This window comes from Rissa tridactyla, chromosome 5, assembly GCF_028500815.1.
Source record: "Rissa tridactyla isolate bRisTri1 chromosome 5, bRisTri1.patW.cur.20221130, whole genome shotgun sequence".
NCBI classification, from domain to species: domain Eukaryota; kingdom Metazoa; phylum Chordata; class Aves; order Charadriiformes; family Laridae; genus Rissa; species Rissa tridactyla.
Window position 1 is genome coordinate 80,110,586 of NC_071470.1, and position 22,461 is coordinate 80,133,046.

The window sequence follows — 22,461 nt, forward strand, 5'->3', positions numbered from 1 at the left end:
TTCTCTACTTCATTACTGAAGTTATTAATGAAAATACTGAGTAGCATGAACACTTGACAGACTCTCCTGCAATCCCACTTGACAGCTTGGTGATGGACCACTAAGAACAATCTTAGCCTTCAGGTCAAAAGTTAAGATTCAACCAAGACTTCGACCATGATTGCTGGTACTGTCAAAAAGTGGCTGATCCAAGCACAAAAACTAGAAAAGAATTACCAATGAGTAATAGCAGCAGGTGAATTCTGACAGGGAGGATTAAAAGGAACACCTCTTTGGGGCAGAGATGTCTAGGATCTCGGCAAAATGTTTTGCAAAGCTAAGCCTAGGAATAGAAAGCTTGAAGAGAAAATAACGCGATTTTTTGGTTGGACAAGCAGACTTTTAGGACATTGTATCAGGCACTTACATTTTATCTGTCTCAGAGAGCTTCTTTCTTGAAAAGTTATGCACATTGTGTTGGTGTATTTTATTACTCTCCAGATTCCATTTGCAGTCAGAATTCCTGGATACAAGCAATTTTCTGATCAACGCTCCAAGCCAAACAAGACCATAATTTTCCATAAGAAGAAACTTCCTAGAACAACCCCAAATCTGAATCAGAAATATAAAAACTTCATCATGCTTTTACTACCCCGTAATTCAGCTAGCTGCAATCAGACAAGAGGATAAGGGGGGAATATTTCCTTCTGCCACTGTTCCTTTCTGTCTGAAATATCTGTGCTCCACATATCACACATTTCTGTGATAAACTGATACAACAGTATGCTGCAATACTGAATATTACTAAGTTTCAAATTACTGCAGGTTTCTGTTCCTGATGCTCAGAAAATGAAGAGATTTTGCAAGGCATGTGCTTGTTGAGCAATTACTCCCTACCACTAACAATACTAAAAAATTCTCATTTCTTTTTCAGAACAGACTTTGTATATTGGCCATCTGCCACTGACTTTAGGCATCAGCTACTACTGAAGCACGGTTTCATCTTTCACTGAAGGATTAGCCCATGCCATTCTCATCTGATATAGTCTTGCCCATCCATATATTTAACACCTTATTTTTAAATGTCTCTTTCCTAGTTATAACACAGAGATTATTCTTCTCAGAGGTGATGAGAAGATGATCTGTATGAGTATGAGGGGAGCATTCCATTAAATCTTCCAATAAGCTCTGAAAGGGATATAAACTCTCTTTGTTGTGGGTGCAGTTGAATCTTTTCTGTTCTCTTCTTTCGCCAGGAAGATATGAGTGGCTGGAGTGTTTGATTCTATATATAACTAGTTGATGTCAGCTGGATGCCAATCCCTTTGAAGAGGATCAGCCCCCAGTTTGTCTCGGTACTAGGTACCATGCAGACCCAAGCACAAGGGTAGAAACCATCCTGGACCAGGCAGGTCATCCCCATACGTAACTAACTCCTGAAGCTTCAACTAAAGGGTTGAGATCACTTTTTTCTGCACAACAAAACAGTAGGGTAAGTGTATTGTTTCCTGAAATATTTTGACATTGTCTGTCCTACAAACTGTCATTTAAAAGACATTTATGTAACCTCTTGACTCTGCAATTCAAAAGATGTTTACTTTTTTTACTTAGTGAGAAATGCACTTTCTTTAAAGATGCCAGAGCATTTCATTTAGTTCCTCAAATTCTTTATTAGATTAAGAAATGTCAAAATGTAACATTTCTGAAATAAAAAAACAAGATGTAATTAAAATATTAGTCATGAATATACATATTTTAATATAGCGTGTAGGTGTGAGAAGGCCAAGACCACTGACGCAGATTTTGCTACAGAATTTATGTAGCCCATTCCTTCGAATCTTCTACCCATCAGAACATGTCCTAGCATTTGTCTGCAAGCAAGAACTGCCAGTGCATTTTGCACAATTGAAAGCGCAGTATTTCTAAGTCAGAAATAACTAACTTCACTATTCAGCCATTCTAAACAGGCTATTAGAAATTAAAGTTGGCTGAATTGTGCAAGCAGGCTCAACAATGTAAAAATGTGTTGTTTTTTTTCAGCAAGGAAAAATCGTATCAGAAAATCACAATGTTATCACATTCTGCCATGGTCAAAGAGAGGAAACAACAAGCATCAGCCATTATGGATGAAATACAAAGAAATGGTATAGCGCTGAACCCAGCTTACTGTATATGCAATGTCCTCTAGCTCTCCCTAATATATTTTTTTAATCATAGAGTTTAACTCTCTTACAGCTTTGTTTCTGGGTGTTTTGCCATAAATAATCTTGTGGGAGTATCATACTGCCTATGGTAACTAATCCTTTTGTAGTTGCCTCTTTTCATTTGAAAGCTATTTTCAGATGAACAACTGCTGTGGAGGAATGAAGTAATCTAACAGCTGATGTACATTCTGCTAGGATAGCCTTTCAGAATATTATTTGGGGTTAATAACATGACTTCATTCCATTTTAAAAGGCTATCATCTAAGAAACGTGCTGATTTGTATCCTCTTTTTTTGCTCTGTTTCACTCTGCTTTTTTATATGAATGATAAAAAATTTTGAAAGAAATGTTTACATCTCTGTTCCTTCCTCTCAAACTTTATCTTTGTAACTAACAAATTTTACTAGCATTTGGTAATTCTCTCTAATGCACAGACACCAATTAATCTTATATGAAGAAATTTTACTCTTCTGTTGTTGCACTGATGAAAATGCAGACACTTAGGAGATGGTAGTTTGATTTTCTAAAAAAGGTTCTCAAAATTACACTTCTATGTGACACCTTAAGAAGCAATTAACTCAGTTGGGAATATCAATCTGCTTGGATTTCATTAGGTATGTGTGGGATGCTTTTGGAGATCCTTCCAGTCCTCCCCATGAAGCCTTTTTTACCATCTACGTAAAAGATCAATGTTTTTAAAGTGATAAGCACCCCACAAGTCTCACTAAAAAAACCAGGGAGCTCCATTTAATACTTAGAATTCATTAAAATCATACCACTCACAGAGGATAAAACACTGAACGTTAAATTCCAGTATTGAAAATCTTTCTTGTGGGCTTTTGCTCCAAAGAATTTGGGGATGATTTCTGTACTCACTCACTGATCACTGTGATTGCAGGAAGAGCAGGACAAGAGATGTAGGCTTTTTAGAAAAAGAAGCTATGAGTCTCAGTGCCTGGTCCTAGTCCTTCACATATTTCCACAGTTGTTTTCTGTAATTTCTATTTCTAAGCAAATACTTCCTTCCATTCTCCTCTGAACACACACTTAAATCTGAAAGCCAGTCTGTCCTTACAGATTTCATTACACTTTTTTTTTTTTTTTTTTGGTATTGTAAACCCAAGTACTATATGTGCCTGAAACAACCTATAAGCTCTTCAGGGGAGGGGGGGGGAGGGGGGGGGAAGTCTTTCATATGTTTGTTTGGTATCAGGCATTTCACATGGTAAATGTTGCTGCTATTCATAGCAATACTAATAAATATACCATACAGTCCTTGAAATCATTTGAGTTGCTGGATAATCTGTGCTTGGCATTTGCCTCACATAATCTGTCCTTCTTATTACTTATGTATTATCAGATTTGCTGTCAGGTTTAGATTCATACACAGTTATGACAGTTTCTCCTACCAGATATACTGTGGTATGTGGCCACTGAAGGCAATATAACTCTTTGAGTGTACATTCTACTTTTACATCTTCTTTGGATGTTAAAAAAAAAAAAATCATTATATGGGTGCGATAAGAGTCTGAAATTTATAACTGTACAAGCTCAGTGAAACCAGTTAAGAAACAGAAGGATAACCAAAGCTGTGATCACACAAAACACAGGCTAGTTCTATGAGACCAAATCTGAACAATTCTTGGAAAAAACAAGGAGAAATCTGGTTTTTAAGTGACTAAATTCAGCTCTATTAATTTTTGACATTTTATTTTTCCCCTAATTGTTAATTCAAAAAGCTTAACCTGAGATCTGGAGGGTGAACTGCTGTGTTTCTGGGGTTTGCAATGCTATTTGTAATGAAGGTCCTGCACCTGGCAATTATGTAAAAATTAAATGTACTGTTTCAGCCAGTCTCACAGACCTATGAAACTCCCCACTGTTAACAGAGGTTAACAGTAACAGAAGATTCTGTAACGTAAGCTCCGGTAGCTTGAAGTGACATATAGAAAGTACACCTACTGCATTTTTATTTCAGAGCCTTTTTATCATAATGCTTTCAGGTAAACAGTGAATCTCAAACTGATAAAAGATATTCATAGCAGAAACAGTTGTTGATAAGATCAAAAAATCAGCCAAGTTTTTATCAGTGTCTCAAAGATTACCAATCTCTGGGCAAGACTGGTAATGACTAAAAATCCAAATCTCCTGTCGGCTTGTGGGGCATGACTGTGTTTTAGAGAAGTTTGACATGTCATAAAACACTGCAGGAATAGACAATAACTGTAAACCCTCTTATGGTCTCAGAAGAGAGACTGTAGTAGTAAATCAGTGTGTAGATGTAGCAACCTCCCCAACCCCTCGTTTTTTTACTGGCAGACTTGAAGTAATCATAACATTTCTAAGGCTACTTGGTAGAGTTAAACATGTATGTAAATAAATATGTTTAAAGAAGCCCTTGGAGTTGATCAGGTTAGCCTTCAATTACACTTAAATCTCATGTCCAGTTCTATACTATTTCTTAAACGCATTCTTCAGTAGCTACATGATTAACTATCTTTCATGATATAGTTAAAAAAAAAATAATCTTATTTCTGATACTACAACAAACATACTATCTGATATTCGTTATTAAAATCTATAATCCAGATTAAGGTATTTGGAAGATTGTAAACTGGAGAATTAAAGTGGGATTGGGCGATGAATGCAGGAGGAACTATATAAATCATATTTAAATACAGTCTGTTACGATTTTAAGCACAGACCAGGAAGGACTTGGCAGGAACAAATTAAGAAATTAAGGTAAAAGGTTAAGATTAGGATTAAACTATGAATTAAACTTCCTGTATTAATTTATAATGTCCATTTATGACATTGATGTTCTCTATCATCCTCTAAATGTCCTCCTTTTCTCATTCTTTATCACCTTCTCTGCACTGACACTGAAACAATCCCTAGACACATCATAAAACTAGACAGATGATTAGATTTTAGTTGGCAAGGGATTCAAATGAACTTCACACTTATGTTTTTGGGATGCTGCCTGGATACACAATAGTACAGAACCGTGGGTTACAAAGTACCTTGGAGCCTTCAGTTAACATTAACAAGAGCAGTACGTATGTAAGGGAACAGCAAGGCCCAAAATAGTTAACACTGAGCATGTACCAGCAGAATATTGAGTGGTTTGGACAGAGATCACCTTGGCACCCCAGTCTCTGAGGATGGACTTACTGCCCATTCCGTGTACAATGAAGAAAAGCTTTTTCTACCTGAAAACATTGCTGATACGAGGGGTAAACTTCTTACTCCTCACTAATACAAAACCATCCAATAATCCATACCACTGGAGCAACCTTTAGAAACGACAAAATCAAAATATGACTTGTAGTCTAAATTTCAGGCCACAGGCCAATAACTAGCACGCTTATCTCAACCACAGAGCCAAAACCCCACCACTATCTGTCACTGATATGGCTACATTGGGCTAGTCGAGTCATTTTCTTCCATGTTAAGAACTCTCTGTTTTGTAGTTACCTCATAAATAACAGGAACGTGTTAGGATTCTTTGCGCATACTATTTTTAAAGCAGAAGCGCATGCTCCAGCTCATGATACAGTTAGCTTGTTCTTGCTCCAGTTAAATGTATTGCAAACATTCAATTGAAATCAGTATAAACAGAAGTGGATCAACAATGATGCACTCCAGGGCCCACAAACTTGTTTGATTTACTGCACGGAAAACTCTTGTCTGTACAGCTTTGCCTAAATATTTAATGTACTTGTCTCAATTAAGTTTTCCTAAACATCAACAAATCACACTGGTTTTCCAACATAAAGTTACTAGGAGACATATGCCATGTTGAACATGCCATTTATTTAAAATGAAACTCTGCATGTGCAGTATTAACTTTGACATTAGGTATGTTCTGCAGTTAATTAATCTGTAATGTTAGCTTTAAACTGTGTTTCCTCTGTGCTTACTCTAGAAGTAAGATGCAGTCTTATATATAATTTGCTTTCATTTCATTAAATGCATTAAAATATATGTCAAAATTCAGAATTTTTAATCCTGTAGACCATAAGAATATGTGAAGAATAGAATGTCTTATTATTAAAGAAATAACAGAACGTGACTTGGAGTAAGTGGATCCAAGAAACACACTAGACCAATCCCCAAACCACACTGCATCTTCCTATTTTTCTTCCTGAAGTTTATGAACAACTGAGGAGAACAATTTCAATTAATAAAATGATAAACATTAAAGTAAGTAGCAATAAGAATTATTTTCTTTAAAATTCTGTTTTTACTATGCAATCCAATTATTGTTATATTTGTTAAATTCTACAGCCCTCTAAGCAGAAATAAATTAGTAGAAAACAGTTTGTTCAGTGTTGAAGTTCCTATATTCTAAGGTTTAAGCTTTATCTATAGGTTGCGGACATCTAGTGAGAGACTTCAGTCACTAAGCAACAGCTTGCTGATTGCCACCAGCATCCCAGTTTCCAGAAGATTACCATGAACATGACCAGTAGAGTTTCTGATATTCAGAGTTCTCCATTTACAGTCCCAAATGATCTCCCCCTTCCCCTGTTTATGCATTTTCATTTTCAGATTGCCCAGGAGGTCACTAAAGACAAAGAAGGAATTTTTCCCAAGTAGTGAGTAATGTAACATTGCAGCTAGTGATTCAGTTTCCTCTTAGAGAGAATTAAAAAGAAAATGTTCTAAATGTATCAGTTCCTAGAAGCATGTTGTAAATCTTTAAGTCTCTCATTTTCAACACCTTGAGCTTTATTTTGAAAAGTTTAAAAATAGTTTAAAAATACTATTTAATCCATTTTAATGCAAACTTTTCTTAAAGTAAAAAATGTCCCCTGGATTTCAAAAGCAAGCAGAATACTAAAGAATAATTGAAAATAAAAATGTTTATAAGCAATAAGAAACTGGTAGGTATGTTTATAAGGGGTTACCTGCCCATCTATCCAATGCAGGACACACAAAGGTAACTGAAGGTTTGATGTGAGAACATTCGGGTCAGACGGAATTTTGTTCATGGTTTGAGCAGAAGCCAGTTTTTACCAGTCTGCTCTTAAGACAGAGCATAGGACATTATAGACCTGACTTTGATAACAGCTGGATGCTATTTAACTGAAGTAAATTTAGAGCTTGAGGTGCTTAGCATCTTTGAAAAAACAGGTTTGTGGTGTTCAATACTCTGCTCCAAAATTTTGGAAGAATGATTAATTTCACTAACACCATATGAAGCTATGTTATGTAAGTATGCATTAACATGTTGTTGGATTTCCGGTGTAGGGTATGCAATACCAGGCATTTAAGAAAAACAGAGGTATGTATTTATCCATTGTATTGCAGTCTCACCCAGCTTAAACCTTGGAAAAAAGGTCAGCACCCCCAGAGATATCATGGTAGAGGAACTATCGACACTCAGCAACAGAGGTGCAAGACTCTTCAAGAGACGTCAGCGGAGATCTGACAAATACACATATGAAAATTATCATTATGTAGCAAACAAGCCAAGAAATGTGAGTATTTTTTAATAACTTATTAATGAAACACAGTGAGACTAGCTTGGGTTCCCTTGGTGCTCAGGATACACCTCGTGCATGATTTATTTGTAGTTTCAGGAAGAATAAAAGCAAAACCCTGTACTAGAATAAGGCTAACATGAAGTAAGCCATTTGTATTTCATTGATCTCCTATAGACAAATAATAATAAAAAAAAATAATCTGAAAGCCTAATACTTAAGGACATCAGATTCAAATCATTCTCATCCAAATCTGATTCAGGTTACTAGTGATCAGAGTTGTTATCCTGTAATAATTGGCTCATTGACTACTGAAAATTAACTAGTTAATGTGAAAACTAACTAGTTAATGATATTCAAAAGGTTGGAAGAAATAAGAGTCTGTTTCATGCAACCAGTAAGTACTTTTATTAAAATGGGTTGGTGGTCTCAATGTGGTTCCCAGGCAGAAAAATGACTCTCACAACTGGCGCTAATATACTTCTGGCCTGCCTATCTCAACACAGAGAAAAAACACAGAGTTTGTCACCAAGAGTCAATTATTCTTCAACTAAAGCACTAGTGATACCCTGCGAATCCTAATGGCAGGCACTAAATGCGCCTGGCATTTGTCTCATCTGTGGCCTTTGCAAAATATTTAAACCTCTTGCTTAACATCTGGAGAACAACATTCATAAATCTTACCTAACTCTCCAACATGCTGCAAGGTTTAATTACTTGAACTTGAATACTCTATACCCAGTCTAACACAGCACAAAAGCAGCTCCTCTGATTCCAGCATTGTATTAAATTCTGCCTCTCAGTTACATGTATGCATCCCCACTGATCTCAGACACAAAGATAGGTGACTGAAGCAGCCCAATTTGTCCCAGTACTTTTAAGCCGCTTAGAAGATGAAAAGAAGTATGTGCTACAAAAGTTAATTATTATTAATTAGCCTAGGAAATACTTATTGTAGAACAGCAATTCTCTTTCCCTGAAGCTTTTAAAACTAATCATTGTATAGGTGGTGCTGTGATTGTGTTAACATCCAACCCCTACAGAATCCATACAAAGACTTTGACTCAATTTTTCTTTAATTTTCACTTGGGACAAGAAAAATAGTATGTAATATATTTTGGGGATATAATCTAAAGTTTGTATCAGTTCAAATAGGAAACAATTAATTCATTAATCAGAACAGCAAAGTACCAAAGGGCTTACTCATATTTAATTTTACTAAAAAAAATACACACACACTCGTAAATTAATCAGAAACAATAAAATGAATTCAACTTGTTAACTCTAAGAAAACTTTTTGTCTAGTTGCATCTCATAATGATGCTTTGGGAGCAGGGAACAAAAGACGCATTTGCAATTTACTGTTGTCCGTGCTAACCAAAGTGTTGAGGGATCTCACAACAGTCAAGAAAGGTGATTATTGGAACCGAGTTCAGTATTTCCAATATCACAGATGAAAGCTCTAAAATATTTTTCTTCCCTTCTTGAAGAAGACATTCTCTACGCTTTGTTGACTGTAAAGGTAAATACATTTGTAATTTGTGGCCTTTACATTTCCCATGCAAAGCATTAACTTTACTCAGGAAGAAAAGTATGTCTTAATATCCTGTGTCATAGAAGAAAAAATTTTATGGTTTTTTTTTTTTTTTTATGGTGCAGGTATTTCGAACTTCTTTAGTCACCCACTCAACAGAAATTAAATTACACAGGGAGCAAATGGGATCATGCTTGAGTTTTAATAACTATGCCTTTTTAAAATAAATCTGCACAAAAGAAATCCCATATGAAAAAAATCTGAATAACTCTGCTGAACACCCAGAACTATTACTAAAACACTGTTATTTAGAAGCCCATCTATGAACACTGTGCCCCAATTTATCCCTCTATTGTATTGAGTATTAGAAGCTACACAGATATATTCTGAGAACAACGCCATCAATCTCATCAGAATTTCTGTATCCAGTTCCATGCTTTTACTACAAAGTCTGACAGATCAGTTCCCCTCTAGTCTACTTCTCCCCACAAAACCACATCGAGTATACATGCTGTACAGTCAGTACGACATTCTGACACGTGAAAAAATTATGCCTCTTCCGTTTCTGTTCCCTTCCCTTAAATGCCTATTTAGCTACCACTGATGTTGTCTTCATCATGGCTAGAAAATGTTCTGCTTTGATCTTTTTCTGTTTTACGTTTAAACAAGTATTATTTGTTTGCTTTCCTACTTTAAGAAACTCTTACTCTAAACCAGTCTATATTTAAATTGCTTTTAGCCTGTGTGTCATAGCTAAAATAAGATTCTGACTTCTTACGAGATTCTAATTCTATATTTATGCAACAATGATTAAGCCTTTGGATGTTTCCTTAGAACCGATGACAGGATAGGAGGGTGGAAAATAACAGCATATCATGAATCTCCAGAAAGTGACCTGCACTGAAGTTATTATTTCTATTACAAATAAAGGAAAAGAAAATCCCAAACAAAAGCGATTCAACCAATGCAGTGAATTTTCAACTGATATGGGAAGAGACGCTTTGAAGAATCAGTGCTTTGCAACTCAAATGGCTCAAACTTGCCAGATTTCTTGAATCTTTCGGTGGCAAAGGTGCTCTGCACATAACAGCTTCTAGTGTCTAGTGATCTGGGGGACATATTTTATGGGCCCCCCTGCCAAAGCAACCACATATACTCTTCGCTGTGAAACACACAGCCCACATGCACAGGTAGATTTTGTGGTGATTGGTGTAAGCAGCAGATGGGATGAACTCTATGTAGGTTGCATATCAATATTTAAATAACCCAAACTTAGGAGAAGGTCAGTCAACTCACCAGGACGGTTGTAAGACTTCAGGAATTTTGTTTACTTAGCTCACAACACCTCCAATCCTTTCAATAAAGTATTCACGCACTTTTAATACAGACATTTAAAATTGTGCTGGGATAACATTCTTAATACTGAAAAAAATTTTCATTTTTCCTACATAGCCATTGTAAGAGAGTTGTGAAACTGTTTCACCTTCTGGCTAATCACCAGAAAATCCTGGGGAACGCTATCTAGCAAACAGGGTACCAAACAGCAGGACAGTGTGCCTTCGGGTAGTACCCCCTGGGTCTCAGATCTGGGCTGCAAACTGGAGTATCACTCCAACCCTCAACAGAGAATCACAGAGACCTTTTTTGCTTGTGCTGTCAATGATGCTGATTCGTATCTGAATGCAGCGTGGAGAGCCCATACAGAGTGTTAAAATGGACGGCCTCAGCGTGGAAGGAATTCCCCAGCATGGCCCAATGACGCCTCCTAATACACCTGATCCCCGGAGCCCACCACATCCTGACAATATCGCCCCAGGTAAGATACGAGTTTATGGACATTAAATATATTTAGTTCTCATTTCACAGCAGAGAAAGAACCTCTTTATAAAACAGTATCTTCAACAAGAATTTCTTAATGGACTTACTATTAGAAATTGTTAAATTTGAGTCAGATAAGTAATCAGAATCTCCCACAGAAATGTAAAGTGGTGCTCTTCAGTCACTTATGTTCATTTTTAAAGATTTGATATGCCTTTTGTACTACACGTCCCTAAACTGAAAACACACATTAATATCAAGAGACTGCTCCTATATTTACTGGTCTTATAAACATTGAGAAACATGCCCTCGGATTTAAAACCAGAGTAATATTTATGCAACAGTGATTAAGCCTTTGGATGTTTCCTTAGAACTGATGACCCAATAGGAGGGTGGAAAATAACAGCAGTTTCTAATATGCAACCTTTGTTTCTAATATGCAACACGCTGCTTAACAGTCTGAAAGTTATTCATTGTCATTTAATTACCCATAAATGTAAATCCAAAGTCACTGCAAGTTTTGCTAGAAACCTTTAGAGAGGAGTAATTTTAAAAGGAATTTGCCTCTGGCTGTATAAACTGTTCTTTTTTAAGTCCTTAACTGTGAGGGTACTGTTGCCTTTATTTAAAGCAGTGAGCTACAAGGCGGCCTTATTTTGTATTCTTTAAAAACTAGAGAAGGCTAATTTGTTTTAATTAATTTATTCAGTGATATAGCCCTTCTTCCTGTTTATGAATTATCCATGAGCAGACTGTGGTTTTTACAAATTCATTCTTTGTTCAGAATTACTCAATGCATGTTTTGTGCGGACCTTTTCCAGTCTATGTAAACTGGGTCAATGCTACTCTGTTAGTGACTGCTAAGACTCTGTGCATCCATTGCTCAAATACAATGCAAACAGGGGTAATTTCCAGTGCTAAGACATGATAGAAATCTTCAAGCCTTTCTTTAAGCAAGAAAGGTCAGAGAAAAGAAGTAGATCTTAAATCACAGGGGTTTTTTAAGCTTATAGAAGGAAACAATATTAATTTAAAGAGCAAGATGTAATGGGAGGGTAAAAAGGTAGAACGGATTTCTCTTGTTGAGTTATCTTAGTTTTAACCAAGAGGCTGTTTTTATAATCTTTTTATTAATTCAGGCCAAGGGCTGTGTAGCTATAGTCTGGTTTCAAACAAATGCTTATAAAGATAGGAACAAATTTATATAAAACTAAAGTAATCTCAGCCTCAAGAGGGTGGAATACTTTGCAGCAGTTATCTGAAAGGCTACAAATTCCCCTTGTCACCTTTCTGTTACTGTGTAGCTTTGGCCAGGTGACTTGATCCAATTGTTCATTTTACCTAATTATGAAATGACAGTGTGTTACTGACTAGTTACATGGGATGGTGGTAAGGAAGCAGAAAAGGCAAAGTATTATTACAGTGGTTTTGCTTTGATTGCCTTGCAGGATATTCTGGACCACTGAAAGAAATTCCTCCTGAAAAGTTCAACACTACTTCTGTACCAAAGTATTATCAGTCTCCCTGGATAGAAGCCATTAGGGATGATCCAGAGCTGCTGGAAGCTTTATATCCTAAACTTTTTAAACCTGAAGCAAAGCCAGAGCTGCCTGACTACAGGAGCTTTAACAGGTAATTCTGAATGGACGCTGAATTTTACAGTGCAAAGAAAAATTACTATGAAATGAAACATTTCCACCAGCTGTCAAAAAGCCTATGCAAGTATATGCATAAACGTGAACGTAAGCACAGATTACAAGTGGCAAACAAGAGCATTAAGGAGGAAACTAGTCCCTCTCTGAAGTATGGACCCCAAATTAAATTGTAGAACCAGAATGTAAAATGAATTGTTGAAAATACCGGAAGACAAAGTATCAGAATCCAGTGTACTCAATAAATGGGAAACAAGGGCTATAGGAATGCATCAAACTCCTTTCAGTATTTCTGTTGACTTCAGTAGGTACAGGATCCTAAGATCTACCAGGAAAACTCTCAGTCTAAAGTTTGTTTGTAAGCTGCATAATGCAAACCACTTTGTTTTGTTTTTTTTTAAAAATAACTCATATGGCTTGTTTTTTAGGCAATGATAGTACAATGAACTTTATCCCTCGACCAATCCCTCACACCAAATAGTTAGCGGATTGCATATTTTATTGCATTTTAATTTTTTTATATCTTCAACAACCTTCAATAACAAATTCACAGATGAAACGTTACCAGCAGACCTAAAAAACATTTAAAGTATAACGGGATCTAGAAGTGAAGTTATTTACGTAGTAACTAGTATACTGAGGCTGCGAGTAGAACTTCTAGATACATGGACAATATTGGCTTTTGAACTATTTTGAAAGTTTTAAATCACATTCTTACTTATATCTTTTTGCTTTCATTCATACCATTCACGCTATCTTTATTTATTGAAGTTACAGACAATTTTTCTCTAAATAACCCCTGGTGAGGTCCAGCGAGCTAAGCCAAACCAAAACCCTTCCTCAAAACTCCAGACAGCAATCTATTGAAAAAGAGAACAGGTCATATAGAGAAAAATACCACAAACATCACTTGTGTTCCTGCCATGAAGTGGGCCTCAACTATGAGTGCAAGGACTAAAAGAATTACACAACTCAACATCAAAACTGGCACTGCAGACACTACTCTGATTTCCTAACAGCAATATACATTGCCATGTTAATAATTAAGTCTGTGTGGCGTTCTCTTCTCAGCAGACAAAATAGCAAATACAAGTCAGAGAGATGTGCCATAGCTGCTAACGCTGGAACAGAAACAGCACAGTCTATGTACTATGGTTATTGTAACTGGAAAAAAAAACCCCACACCCCAAACAACAAAAACAGCCAAAGATACACGTACATGGAATAGAGACAGAATCAGTTCTTCGTCTAACGAGAGAGATCCTGAGTCCAATATGCGAGTTGTTACTGTGAAAGACAGGATGAGACAGGGCACAGAGGCCCCATTAACAGGGATATGCGTTTTGAGATGGTATCTGATGGCTTCTTTGTGGATTTTTAGCTGCTCTGTGGTCCCATACTCTGTTAGTTGTCTTCTTTACAACACTAACTCTTTGGATTTATTTCTATGGGGATCTTCTCTATGTATGACATGGCAGAACTGCTGCTCACTGCAGCCTGAATTTCTTGAACACACATGCATTCCTTTAAGGGAAAGGTCAATATTCTCCCTTGTAACTGCCATAAAAACCTAAAATCTGGCACATAAATCCAGATCGAGACTATGAAATTGGTAAATTCAAAACACAAGGTATACAAATATAACCCACCACATGGGTGGATTCTCATTCTCAGGGAAAAAATCCACATCCAGAAGAAAATAAAAGGATGCCTGGTGGATCTAGAAAAGCTGTTACGTACAGTACACTCAGATTTATGTTTTCTAGCAAGAAGGAGCAGAACCAAAAAGAAATTGAGAATCTGTGAAATTGAAATTCAAGATAATAGCGTCTTGGAGAAGATTTTACAGTCATGACTCCTAAAGGTGCACAGGAGAGTGGGGTGTCTGATTATGGGATTCAAAACAGACAGCACGCTGCATGCCAAGCTAACCAACAGAAAAAATTACAGAGAAGGCTAAACGTAACTTAAATTTTTCTTTGCTAAGGCCATCAGCACCTAATTCTGTCTATCTTCAGGTCAGGGATAGATTAAGGTCTTCCTTTCCAAAATCAGAGCAGGGGTCATAAGTATTCTTTTAAAATTTGTATAGACAATAAGGATCATTTCTTTGGAAAGAGCATTTTCCTAGAATGTGGCCAGCCTGGACTTATTTCTACAGGAATGTCAAACCCTGAAAAGAGGTGTAACACCGTGGTTTCTGGCTCTTCCACAGAAGTGGGAACACTCTTCACTTCCCATATTAAGACCTGTGCCATAGTACAGAAAATAATAAATCTCTTTGGGCTAGAGGAAGTAAACATCTTCCTCTAGCTGAATAATTAAGAAATTCACTTGGGGAAAGAGAAACCTGGGCCTACGTGGGAGTTCCCAGATCTTTCAATGCACTTTTTAAATTACTACTTACAGTAAATTAAACAAGCAGATTTAGGAGCAGAAAACAGGACCTATACTTCTCTGCTATTGTTTGTGTGGCCTGTGTCCTACTCTGTCCAATGCAAGTAAGTTTTTATTTCTGGGTAGCATTTTTGCTCAAATACTGTACATGAGCAGGGAGGGCCACTCTTACAAAGAGATGCTTTCCAACTGAAGAGAATCCAAATCTCTTGCAGAACAGCTCTGGTCACAGACATACTATTATTTGACGCAGAGGTTCAACGCTAACAGCCATGGATTTTTAATGAAAGTGCCTGGATGTATTATTTTGCTCAAGGCTTGCTGCAGTAGCGTATTATGTATGTTTTCAAGCATGGAAGTTCAGACAAAAGATAATTAATTAGACAATCACAGATGAGCTTTGGTGTAAGATAGGTGCAGCTGCCAGTATAGCTAAGATAAAGGCAGATCTGAGCATTTGTATAAGGAAACCATTAGGCATCTCAGGAATTTAGCAGCCTATGGGCTTTGTGCATAAGGTGAAATATCTCTTTGGACTTCTGTGGATCCCACTAAGTCATTCTGTGCATCCCACTAAGTCATTCTGTGCATCTAGGTCACAGTATCCTTGACTTCTTTAATTGCAGTCTTGGAGAGAAAGCAAATGACACTGTATGAAACAATTTAAAGCAAGATATAATGGCACCATTTTGTTATCAGTGAGGGTATCAATCAAGGCTTTCTATCATGCTTCAATAAAGTGCCATTATGTTTGTTCTCCTGCAAAACACTGGTACAGTCATCGTTAGTCAGGCGGGGGTGTGGTTAACAGTAAGTGTGATGCATAGGACTCCCAAGGGAAATGGGTTTGAGTTTCTTCCCAGTTCATTCAGTGGTATCTATTAAAAAGGCACCTAGACTTTACAGGCCAATTTCAGTTTTGCTTGTTACACAACAAACTATAAAACCAACACAACTTTAAGCAGCTAGGGACATCTGATGTGTTGGAACAGATGCACACACACATAGCTTAAAAGTATACTCATCACTAAACAGTATTCATATTTTTTTTCCTCACAGCCAGCAATGAAGAGGCGACTCTGGACCCTGTAACATTGCAATTTTTATAATAGTAGCAGAATCCAAACTAAGGAATTCATAGACATATTATTGGGGTCTAGTATGCATTTTGTACTGCAGGGATCTTGCAATGCTGGCAGGTCAATGAAGGAGGCAGCGATGGCAACCAATATCAAGCACATTTGCCTTCTGAGGCAGAGCTTTCTGTGAGACAGCCAGTAATGCTTTAACAGCACAGAGCACTACACAGAGTGCATGATCAGAGAAATCAGGTTCTGGGGACCTCTGAACATGTTGATTGTTCAGACCAGGCTACTCTTCCTCCTCCTGGATGATAATGAGTCTGTGCTAGGAGAGAAATGCTGCACCAACAGCCATCCCATGTGATTTTGCTTGGAGATTAATTCCTATTAGGATCGAAGAAATATTTACTGGCAAAAATTTTTTTTGCCTCTTTCACCAGTGTGGAAGCACCCAGTAATCATCTGTGGTAAAGACCGCATGAATCTACATTTGTTGAAGAGTTTGTAATATTAATTAAATTAGTACCTTTATTCCATCTGCTTTCTTGGAGCTGGATAAAATGTCAAAGGTAGGACTATGAGTAACATACAATGCACTACATCTTACTCACATAAGACAAGCAAGTCTGACTAGTTCTGCCTCTCCTACCAGATAAATTCTTGCTCAGCTTTCTCAATTCCCAAAGACTACTGTTTCAAAACCAGTACAGGAATCCAGTCCATCTGGATTGGGCTCTGATATTATTGATTAATGGATTCTGAACTGTATTGTAAAAGTGCTGAGATCCAGAGCCTCAAAGGAATTTTGGGTGCTAACTTCAAGTGATGTGAGATTAGTGAAAGCAGAGTGCTTAGTCAGTTCCTTAGCACCTGAATATCTCCGTGAAATTGGCATTAATTCTTGCACTAAGCTACAATGAAGCTCTGAGCATTTTGCAGGGTCAGGTTCTTTGCTCCTATGTCTCCTTTTTGCACAGAATTAACAATAAGCAGAATGTTCTAAGAATGACAGTCACATTTTAAAATGTGAAACTTGCATCTTTTCGTGCTTATGTAATTGGAGGTGCTAATCCAGTACAGTTAAAACATTTCTTCAGACTTCCCCAAATTATCAACTACTTGTAGTCTCCTATGTTGAGACAATATAATGTTCAATAAGAAAGACTGCAGGTTAAAAAAAAAAAAAAAAGCCCTGCTAAAACAACAAACAACAGCTAAAAATAAACAAGGTTACGAGGCTGTGCCTGCTATTGTTAAAGCATGCACCTACTTTTTAGGAATATGCAAAGTGAATATTAAACAATCTCTTACACTTCCTGGTGCCACTTCCTATGGCTCTGAATCAGCATTTCCGCCCTTATTATGAGCAATGACTACTGGAATTTTTTACACATGAGTTTTAGGCTTCTATACAATGAATCAGAGCTCAAGTGATACAGTTGATGTGCACACAACACAGGTCATTACATCATGTTGTCAGACAAGTTACTGGTCACAAAAATATACTGCTGCTGTAAAGGAAAATTAACATCTATTAGCCAATTGCTGTACTCTCTTTTACGTCGATCACCATGTGCTTCTGCCTAGCATGCAGGAATGCATAATTCTGAGCCAGACTTTGTATAGGAACTACACAGGGTTTTTTCCCTACAAGAGATATTTTAATTTCCATAAAACAGCCTGCTGCTACCTACAGAAGCATGATGTATTTTAAACCCAAAAATATTACAAAGAGGAAATTTTACACTATAGAATTGTTTTGCATTTTATATAGCTGTTATTGTTCTGTTCGTATTGATTATCCCTTTAATTTACATATTGATGAGAATTAAATATTACAACAATGTGAGAATGTGTACCTTAATTAGAGCAGCAATTAAAACAATCTTTATTATCCTGTAAGAGGTAGATCACTACATTCACTCTGTGCCAATTAACCAAGCAATTATTTTTAATCAGTATCATCTGGTATCCAAATTGACATTGTGACCTAGAAGACAGTTTCACAAGAAAAGCTTGATACCACAGGCACTTTGCATAAAGAATTTCCTTTGACCTCAAGACAGTTTAATGCCTGGACTGGCTGCTGCTGCAAAATCTTGTCTTATCTTCATCTAAGAAACAGTCTTAGAGCTTAATCCAAAGCAGTGCTCTTCTCTCAGTAAGTGTGCATGCCCAGAACTTTCGTGATTTTTTTATATCTTATAGGAGTTAACACTATACCTTTGGAATTAACATTACCCCCTTCAACAAACACTGCTTATAGAGGAATTCAGTGAATTATCTGTGTAATGACACAGCAATACCATCTCTTTTAGGTCACGGATTCATTTGTCTGAATTAATCTCTTTTTTTTGTGTGTGTGTGTACTTAATTCTCCCTAGGTTTTGTTTCATCTGCAGTTGTCTTGCTGAAAATTCTAGTCAGATCTTCAAATGATCTCTTTTAGTTTCTGTTGATACTAATTTCTCTGGGCTTCTGCTATAATACTTGTGGCCATGGGAAATATATACCAACAGATCTGTTGTTTTGTATCAAACACACAAAATCTACCAAGGCTGGTGAAATTCCATTTCAACAATTTATTTTCACATGCCACTATGTATCTAGATTGGCAGAAATCAGTTCCTCACGTGTACCTTAAAATCTGACACTCTTAACTGTCCAGAATACATCCCAGCAAAATTATGCAACTGATCAAAATGCAGAGCCCATATAATAGCCTGTTTGTTGCATTTGCTTATACAAAGGAGTCTGGAAAAAGTGACACAAAAGCTCGGGGTGGGGGGGGTGGGGGGGCGGTTCAGCCTAGAAACCTGCAAATATAGAAGAATCATGGGAGGCATTTAGAAATACTGTTGTTTTACAACATTTGCAAATGTATGTAACAGTCAGTTCCTGCTTACTATTTCTTATCTTTTAGTTTCTCAGGCTTATCGCCTGAGGGAACATTTACATTTAAATAACATGAAAAATACTGGCAGAAGACTAGGGGCCAATTTCAGCCAGTGTTTCAAGGTTTAGTTACATAAACATTTTCTTCAGAAACAAAGCTGGTGTAAGAAGTCCTCACCCATTCCCCTCCTTTCCAGAGCCTGTTGTCTTTGGCTGTTCCTTTCTGCTTCACATTATGCTTTACTGCCTCCTCATTTGCATTGCTACAATTGTTTGAGCGTAATGATATAAACCAGATTGCTGAAATAATTTGGATCTTAAAATGCTCCTTTGTTTTGAAAGGTCTTTGTTTAACCCAGATCACATAAGTGACCCAAGTTCATAGCACAACCCACATACAGTCTAACTGGTACAACAATATGGTGCTGAAATACAGCGTAGTGGGAGGAACAAGAAACTGGGGATAGGAGAAAATGGGGTGAGAACTTCCTGAACTAATTACCTGATAAAGAAAATGTGTTGAACTATGTTTTCAGGCTTATCAACTCATCACCAACAAAATAAGTTTAGTAACTGTGACTCACCAATGACAAGGTTTTCTTGTAACATCTTTTTCCCTCAGCTTCTCCATTTCGTTGGATTTTGAAGACGTCCAAAGGTTTTATCTAAGGGAAAATAAATTGGATCTTAACGAGAATTTGCCAGAAAAACAATCAGAATACTTCTCCCAAAAGCTTGAAATTGTAAAAAGAAATTCTACAAATCTATATTATTAAAATAGCTTCTATTCTTTTCAGCTCCTGGGAGGAAAAGAAAGCAGAGATTCTTTAAATCACATTTTACTTTTATTTCTCTAATATCTACAGAGTTGCCACTCCCTTTGGTGGTTTTGAGAGAGCATCAAAGCTGGTTAAATTCAAGGTACCAGATTTTAATCTACTGATGCTAAATGATCCCAGATTCATGCTCCTTGCAAACCCCCTTGCTACCAGAAGATCCTTCAACAGGACTCCTAAAGGATGGACGTCCGAGAATATTCCTGTAGTGTTCATTCAGCCTTCGGATTCTGACACTGTTCCAGAAACAGAGGACCTGTGAGAGAAGCTGTGCTCTACATCGTACAAAATGATGAAAGCTGCAACATCTGTGTATTTTTGGTCCAAATAATACTAAAGGCTACTGACAAAATTTTTCCTTGGCAGCTGGAGTATAAGTAACAACGTCTGATGCAGTGTCTCTTTTCTGGCACCTTGTTTCATCTGTAGACATAAATAAAGTAACTTGGCAAACATAACAAGATATTTTCTATTTGTGTTTACATGTTCTTCTTTTACTTTCTAAAATCTTTGCTTGTCATTTAAGGACAACCGTATTAAAAAAAGTGACACTACTACTAAGGGATTTGACTTAATGGGTATGCTGATTACAGCAAAACAATCAAACACTACCACAACAGTGCACTCGGTGCACTCCAAGTACTGCCTGCTCAAGACAAGCTCTGACAAATCAACTTTTTTTCCCAACCCTGCTTTCAGCCAAAGTTAAGAATCCTGTTGTTACTTCAGTGACAGCAAGTTTAGGCCATTTCCTCCTTTCTGACTCTTACTCAGCTTTAATTATGGACGTCAATATCCATGTCACATGGATTTGTTTACAGAAAATGTGGTAAATTTGGCAATGACAAAGATTACATAGTGGTATGAAAAAGTACAGAGGTATTTCCTGGATAAGTCTAGAATGTTTTTGTTAATCACAACTAAAAAACTCACCAATGACTGGTTATGTCAAACATGCCAAATTATTATCACTGAGCTATGTTACCACAAATGCTTTTGTTACTAGAAAGAAATTTCATAGACCTTTTCCCCTACAGCCATAGTATATTCTGGGACTTAAAAGCATGTGAGTTTTCTTGCTCTTGATACACTGGCAACCTCAGTCATTTTAGAAATACAAGTATCAGACTCTATTATTAACTACAAGGGGGGTGGCAAAAATCAGTGTGACGGTGCAGTTTTTCAGTGTAATTTTTCAGGTTACAACCACATTCCAGTAAGAGGCAAGCATCTGTTTAGTAATTCCTTGTTTCTATATGCTTTTGTGTTCGAGAAGTGTCCAACATCTGCAGGTTGGATACTCTAATACACAGTTTAGTTTATATGTGTTTCGAAACAGGAAACCTAGTTTCAACCAGTAGGCCACTCACATATGCTGGATGCTTCTCCAGGGTGTTATGGTCCCTAAGTGTGCATGCAACATCCGAGTGGTTTCTGGGTATCTCAAATACTGATTTTTTTCTTTAAATTCATAAAATTTTGCAAGCTCTATGGTAATACAAAATGAAACCCACAGAAGATGATGATGGTAAGCAAAATAATGTTTTTCCAGATATTTTCCTTACTAATGGTTTCGGTGGCATTGAGGTAAAAATCTGAATATTTCAGAAAGAATCTCAACATCTAAAGAATGGTAGAATGAGATTTAAAGTGTAACGATCAACAATAAGTTTTGCCTATATTTTTGTGGCTGAAATTAATGTCTGTAAAAATAGTTTCCGTGTTTCAAATCTAGTTTCAAGGCGGGTAGTTGGCAAAGGAAATTCTGCCATCTATTTTCTTTAATTTACTTTGTTACACAAACTGCATAAACAATTGTACAGCCCCTGAACAAATTTATGAAAGAAAAAAAATCAACCATATTGACTGAGAATACTTTCCTAGCAAGGGATTGCTTTGGGGACCTTAACCATGCACATTCTACAACAATTATATGGACAATGAAAAAGATGTGAATTCTTCACGGCTGAAAATGAAAAGGCTTCAGAAAAAAAAAACCTACAGTGAAGAGCAATGCAAAAAAGTAAAATATGAGAAAATTGGTGCATATCATATATGCAGAAAGGACTGTGAAGATACATCATTTTTATTGTATCCTCTGTAAAAATAACCTATACACACAGAGCAAGCCACCTTGCTTCTTACACAACGCACATAATGGTAACTTTAGTTTCCTATATATCTATGGATCCACTGGCGCAGGATGGGCTCAGGAAGCTTAAGGCGTTTGAGAAGTACTGAGCTTGCTATGCATGTGTTCAGTTGATGCTCCACTAACAGCATTAGATGTGGCTGGAAATTCCCAACAGTCCTTAAGTCCTCAAATTCTGACTGAGACTTCTGAAACGAGCTGTGTCACAGCAAAACTGGCAGCTCTAATTCAACACTCAGCTATAGTTACCAAATGCAGCAGAAGAATAAGAACTCTGTGCCTCCTGCTTTCCTAGCTCTGCTTCCACAAAGCTACGTATACACTAGTTAGTCAGATGTGCCCAGATTGTTTTTTTAAAACTGAGGCCAGCTGTCAGAGAAGAGTCTGCAGCTATTTAATCTTACCATACTGGGTGGCTTTTGC

General features: G+C 36.9%; 1 protein-coding gene across 2 annotated transcripts; it reads left to right on the forward strand.

Moving 5' to 3' along the window:
- The first annotated feature begins 1,314 nt into the window (after positions 1-1,314).
- On the forward strand, positions 1,315-20,349 carry MYOZ2 (myozenin 2). Of its 2 annotated transcripts, XM_054203716.1 has the most exons (6): positions 1,315-1,471; positions 2,020-2,123; positions 7,500-7,669; positions 10,893-11,022; positions 12,473-12,656; positions 19,917-20,349. In XM_054203716.1, the coding sequence occupies exons 2-6, from the start codon at positions 2,048-2,050 to the stop codon at positions 20,146-20,148; spliced, it is 792 nt and encodes a 263-aa protein (XP_054059691.1). In that variant the 5' UTR covers positions 1,315-1,471; positions 2,020-2,047; the 3' UTR covers positions 20,149-20,349. The 2 variants fall into 2 exon arrangements, with proteins under 2 accessions (XP_054059691.1, XP_054059692.1); XM_054203717.1 differs by lacking the exon at positions 2,020-2,123 and having other exon boundaries at positions 1,326-1,471.
- Positions 20,350-22,461: the final 2,112 nt, after the last annotated feature.

Bases quoted from the DNA above. Each gene is read 5' to 3' on its own strand.
- MYOZ2 (XM_054203716.1), top strand. From the start codon at position 2,048: ATGTTATCACATTCTGCCATGGTCAAAGAGAGGAAACAACAAGCATCA. The intron at 7,670-10,892 runs GTGAGTATTTTT...ATCTGAATGCAG, and splicing joins TAGCAAACAAGCCAAGAAAT to CGTGGAGAGCCCATACAGAG. The intron at 12,657-19,916 runs GTAATTCTGAAT...TAATATCTACAG, and splicing joins GACTACAGGAGCTTTAACAG to AGTTGCCACTCCCTTTGGTG.